We start from the raw sequence: 5,877 nt of genomic DNA, 5'->3' as shown, positions 1-5,877 counted from the left end.
GGAGATTTAAAGGGATGATTACGTTTCAGCTGTTTCTACCTTTCCTTTTCCTTTCTTTCTTTTCATCTCCTCCGACACGAAGGTTTTGTGTGTTTGTGCAACAAAGGAAAGTAGAACAGAACCAAACAGACTGGATCAGTGTCTCTGCTCCGTCTTCAGTCTGTGAGGCGTTAATGTTTAATTCTGTAAAAATGCTGCAATGTAAGCATCATATCAAACTACAAAGGAGGTGAAAGTGTGTGTGTGTGTCTCTGTGTGTGTGTGTGTGTCAGAGGAGGGGGGTGCAGCAGCTGTTGGCTACACAATGGATGGCAGTGACGTGCGACACACAGTGACTATAGAGTTTGAATCCACAGACACAAAAGCCTCTTAAAGCTTCTGAATCACAAAACCTCGGAGTGTGCCAGGAGCAAGAGATCAACTTCTTCACTCGGCAGCTTCACTTCGCTCGATGCTTCTTGACTTTTTTGAAAACACTTCACGTTCACAATCACAGTCACACATGAGTCTGGAAAAACCAACAACTTCCTGTGCATCAGCTGAATCTGACCAGAAAACACAACTTGACCAAAATGCTGCAGATTGTTCACGTCTCTGCAGTTATTTAGGAACTGATGTGTTTACTTTGCTGTGTTAGCATGATGCTATGCTACAGTGCATGGTGCAGTCACCTGGTTTGTGTGCATGCAACTGCAGGTATTTGATCGTCCAAATACACAGAAACACCCTACACTTGGATTTACTTTGTGCAGGAAACCCTCTTTGACTGAATGAGCAAACTGTCTGCAGCTGCTGTCGATACAGAATAAACCTTCTGATCATTTAAAGGAATCGTTCTTACAGGGAAAATGTGTTTTCTTCTTGAAGGTTACAATGCTCCTGCTCATGCATGTGCACTAAACATGCAGCGACGGCCTGAAAGTGGTCAGCTGGGCTACAAGAATAACACTGGTTTAAGATGAAGGAAAATAGCATCGGATAGAGTGATTTGTTTCTTACAGCCTGAGACATGAATGACAACTTCCCAAAGTCCGAGGTGCACGACTACAGGGAAATGTCTGAGGAGATTCTGATCATAAGGGAGAATATGTTGTTAAAGATGAGTGAGTTCAGGCAGCAGGTCACAGAGGTCAGGTCGCCTCCGTGTCGCAGGACCTCTGAGTCGACTTATGAAAGTCACCATATCGTTAAAATCCAGTTTTCAGAGTTCAAATCAGAATCAGAGCTGAAAACATGTTGCACACAAGCAGGTAGAGAAAAGAGAACGAGCTCAGAAGGTCAAAAGGTCAAATCAGGAGCGGGTTCACCAAAGTAAAAGTCCATTCGGGACTTCAGGCAAGAAGAAGAAAAGAAAAGGTCAAAAAACAGGCGAAGAGCAAAATTTGCTTCAAATATTTTATTTGTAGGTTTTCATCCAACAACAGATTCAGGTTTTCAGTGAACAAGTCATTTAATTTGACAAAGTGAAAACAACAGAGCTGAAGTGAAACCTTCAGGAAGTAGTTTATCTTTAGTTTTAACTTTCAGTTTTCAAGATTCAAGATCAAATTCACACAATTTTTCATTTTAACACTTTTTCATTTTTGTTGTCATTGTTAAATCTCCAAAGTGAAACCTTTAGAGAAAAGACATTTTCATCTTATTTTTTATGTTTATCTTTTTTTAAATCATTGTTAAATTTTCTAAAGTAAAAACCTTTAGATCCTTTTTCATAACTCTTTTTTATAGAATATTTTCATGTTATCGTTAAATTTCTAAAGTGAAACCTTTAGATGCTTTTCCCCAGAAACTTTTTTTTTAATAAATATTTTTTTGTCATTGTTTAATTTTCTAAAGTAAAAACCTTTAGATCCATTTTTCATAACTATTTTTTATAGAATATTTTCATGTCATCGTTAAATTTCTAAAGTGAAACCTTTAGATGCTTTTCCCAAAATTTTTTTTTTTAAATCATTGTTAAATTTTCTAAAGCAAAAACCTTTAGATCCTTTTTTTAAAGACTTTTTTTTTTAGAATATTTCCATGTTATCGTTACATTTCTAAAGTGAAACCTTTAGATGCATTTCCCCAAAACTTTTTTTTATAATATTTTTTTTTAAATCATTGTTAAATTTTCTAAAGTAAAAACCTTTAGATCCTTTTTCCCAAGACTTTTTTAAATAATATTTTCATGTCATCGTTAAATTTCTAAAGTGAAACCTTTAGAGAATTAAGACCATTCTGGAAAGTGGGAAACATTTGCGCTGATTGCAGCTGATGTCGTGCTGCTCAGCGAAGAGGACGCTTCTAAAAAAGTCTCTTTTTCAAAAGGCCTCTTCCTCCGCACCGCTTCTTCTCCTGCTGCGCATGCGTGTCAACGTGCGACGTTTGCTCTGTGGAACCACAGGACGCAGAACTCGCTTCTCCTTCCTCTCCAAACCTCATCCGCACAAAGAATGAGGGTCGCGAGTCGCCTCTTGTGGCATGCCCGACCTCGTTCACATAAAGAAGGAGAGTCATCTGGGCATGGACGGGACAAGAGGCGACGGGTCACGGGGGCCCCTCCGCGGGGCCGGCGCCGTGCTGCCTGGACGGGAATCCTCCTCAGGAGTATCCAGGGATGAGCAGAAACAGGGTCATCCTCATCGGGATGAGTATTTCAGATAAGAAGCTTCACAGCCTGTGAGCAGGAGAGCAGCCGGAGCTCAGCGGCCGGGGAGGCTGACCTCCGGGAGGCGGACCTCCGGGACCCAGTCGTTCAGCCGCCGGCTCTCCTCACAGAACAGGTGCAGCTTCTCCAGAGCAGGGTCCTCCCAGGAGCCCTCAGCCGGGTTCTGTTCACACAGGAGGAGGAAGAGGAGGGTTAGTGTCAGATGTCTCACACACACACACACACACATGTGGAGCAGAGGAGTGAAGGAGGAGGAGGATGGATGGAGGTCTGGGTACATACCGTGATGAGGACGCAGTGCGCGTCTTCCAGCTGCTCCGCCTTGTCTCCAACCAGCTCGGCCAGGCGCTGCACGTCGCTCACACGCACGATGCTGATGTCGTTGTCGAAGCAGAAGGACTGGATGAGGGTGAAGTGGATCTGCAGAGCGATGTCACACTCGAACTGCTCGTCCGTGGCCAGCACGCAGAAGGACACGCTGTCCGGGTCACTGTGGGACAAAGAGAAGACACTTCCTGTTAGCTGCGGCTCTCAGATCCTGATCAAGTAGACTCATATAAACATAAATATACACTTAAATAAAGTCCTGTTCCAGTCCTGTTCACTTACTCAGTCATGATCTTAGCGCTCTCGTAGACTCCGGCCGTGACTCGGTTCTCGCTCCCGGCGCAGAGCAGAGCTTCCTTCAGGGATTTTCCAGGAGACTCCATGTTTGTATCTCACAGTTGAGCTGAGGTGGTCAGGATGTTCAGAGAAGGTTTGTTTGTGCTGCTTCCTGGAGTGTGCCAAGCATTTATACTGCCGGCCCGGCACACGCTCACTCCCCGATTGGCTGGTCGGGGCAACAATGGCCACAACAGGCCTGCAGCCACCCCCCCACCCTCAGGGACGCGTGCCTATAGAAAGTCTTAGAAAGTCGGGGGCAGCTTGAGATGAAAGGCTCAGATGTAGAAAGTCTCTGACCTTTGAAGGATTCTTTGAGCGTACAGGAATAATGAAACCACACAGGAGGAGCAGGCGTTCAAGTGCTGGAAGGTCTGAGTGAATCAGAAGTGAAGATGGAGGAATAAACACTGAGGTTTACAGCTTAGAGGGACCTTTTTACATATCTATATCCATATATATCTATATCTATATATGTATAGATACCAAAACGGGGAGTAGGCTGAAGTTAAAGCTTATTATTCCTACTTTCTACACACAGAATTACTTTAATAGCAACTATGTAAGTTCTGAAACTTCGGTGAGTCAGTCGAAAACGTTTGATTTCTTCAAAACATCTCAGTTTTCTATTATTTTAAACATTAATTGAACTTTTAATGTGAGCTTCATGTTTTAGTTCCTGGTCCTTCACCATTAAGACATGTTATGATGTTATGCTGACTTTCTATGTTTTAAATGCTTTAGCAGCACAATTTATAACGAACAACAAGGAAATTGCAGAAGTAAAATACTTACATGCTTCTCGACCAGTCCTTCCTTGTGCGAAAAGTGAGCAAAAATGGCGGAACACCTGGTGGAAGTACGGCTCAGTACGGTGTCAATAGAGGGACAATCTTCAATAAACGGAGAGTCTTTTGCGTTTTATTCTATAGTGTTCACACAATGAAAAGCTGTTGGGTAAACCTGCCATAAAGCATTATTGAGTTCAAACACGACAACTGACTCAATTAAACTGAGCAAACCGCACTTGTTTAGTAAATCCGATGAAAGGGGATTCTTTTAACCCAACTATAGGGAGATTTCATTGTTTTGAGTGCACATTTCTGACCATCCTCACACATTACTGTATGTGTTACTCTATATAATGTTTATTACACATGATATCTAGAGGAGACTAGTGCCTGTCTAGTTCCACAGATGCTCCCTTCTCTCTCTGAGCTGAACCCAAGGTCAGGTTGTAGATAAAGGACCAACCAGCAGGATATTGTAGTGTCTTCACTCAGGGACGTTCATATCTGACTCACAGGCTCCAGACACAGAGACACCAGCTCAGGAGGACAGAGTGTGATTCAGGAATAAACACAAGTGGCCTTCGGTCGTTCTTCACTGGGAGCTTAAAATCTGATCTTAATCCAAACCTCCAACCACTGAACCTTTGAACATTTGAACATTTGCACTGACTGTTACTTTTTTTTTCACAACTGTATATCCCGCCTATAGTGTATTCATATTTATATATATTTATATTTTTATCCTGCTCATAGTGTATTCATCGTCCTTATATCTATATCTTACAATTCCTGTTAATACTGTAATATTGCATATATATTTCTTATAGTACAGATCTATTTATTTACATTTTCACTTTAATATGCTCATTACTCTGCACTTTTACTGCCTTTTTTGCACTTCTGGTTTGATGCTAAACTGCATTTCGTTGTATAAGTACTTGTACTGTGCAATGACAATAAAGTTGAATCTAATCTAAGAATACTGATGATCTTCTTTCTTGTGTGTATATCATCTGATTATCCCTGGACTGTGATTTATATACATCACAGTATTTGAACCTGAAGTTATAAATACATGTTTATTAAAAGCTTGTAAAGATCCTGAAAAACCTCTGAGGACTTTTGCAGATCTCCTGATTTCCAGCTCCTGAGACCTCCAATAAAAACTGTCAGATGACATTTGTAAAATACAGAAACTTTCTATACTAATACTCTGTAGTGCACCCCCACTAACCTTTTCAGGACTTTTATTTGACTCCACTCTCTGAACTCTGTGTCTTGTAGATTGTGGCACGCGTCGCTGATTTGCATAAAGCCGGAACTCAGTGGAGGCGCGTGGCATCTGGATGATGCGTGCGCGCTTTATCGCCCTGTCTGCATCTATATGTCTCCATGGCAACCTGGAGAGATACCGTCTGTCCCCCGGGGACAAGCTGGGGACAAAGGACGCGAGGCAGCACCTGCTGGGCGCAGTGACCGCACCTTTCCATTCCGCTGCTCAAAGGATTTATCAGATTATCAGACTGATCCAGATCGGAGAGCACAAGTTTATTTTTGCAGATTTATTACTCAGAACAACTCAAACAACACTGTTCTATATCTATATCCTCGACTATCTTCTCCCAAGGTTGTTTTAGAATATACATCCAATTTAGGTTTATAGGGTTTTTGCAGCTTTATAACTCAGAAAAACTTAAAACAACACTTTTCTATATCTATATCCTCGACTATCTTCTCCAAACCCTGTTATATCACATTTAGGTTTATAGGGTT

General features: G+C 41.9%; 1 protein-coding gene across 1 annotated transcript; it reads right to left on the bottom strand.

Annotated features, from left to right (window-relative positions):
- Positions 1-2,514: 2,514 nt before the first annotated feature.
- LOC133008731 (growth arrest and DNA damage-inducible protein GADD45 gamma-like) lies at positions 2,515-3,360 on the bottom strand. Its single transcript, XM_061076011.1, has 3 exons — positions 3,260-3,360; positions 2,933-3,140; positions 2,515-2,813 (listed from the first exon to the last, which is right to left on the bottom strand). The coding sequence occupies exons 1-3, from the start codon at positions 3,358-3,360 to the stop codon at positions 2,685-2,687; spliced, it is 438 nt and encodes a 145-aa protein (XP_060931994.1). The 3' UTR covers positions 2,515-2,684.
- Between the last annotated feature and the right edge of the window lie 2,517 nt (positions 3,361-5,877).

This window comes from Limanda limanda, chromosome 1 (assembly GCF_963576545.1).
Source record: "Limanda limanda chromosome 1, fLimLim1.1, whole genome shotgun sequence".
NCBI classification, from domain to species: Eukaryota; Metazoa; Chordata; class Actinopteri; order Pleuronectiformes; family Pleuronectidae; genus Limanda; species Limanda limanda.
The sequence above is the reverse complement of the archived record's forward strand: the minus strand, read 5'-3'. Positions and strand labels throughout refer to the sequence as shown.

What these genes read in the sequence shown, in the direction of transcription:
- LOC133008731 (XM_061076011.1), bottom strand. Translation starts at nt 3,360, where the DNA reads ATGGAGTCTCCTGGAAAATCCCTGAAGGAAGCTCTGCTCTGCGCCGGG. An exon ending in AGCGCTAAGATCATGACTGA is followed by an intron (nt 3,141 to 3,259) that starts GTAAGTGAACAG and finishes TTTGTCCCACAG; the next exon opens with TGACCCGGACAGCGTGTCCT. An exon ending in CGCACTGCGTCCTCATCACG is followed by an intron (nt 2,814 to 2,932) that starts GTATGTACCCAG and finishes CTGTGTGAACAG; the next exon opens with AACCCGGCTGAGGGCTCCTG.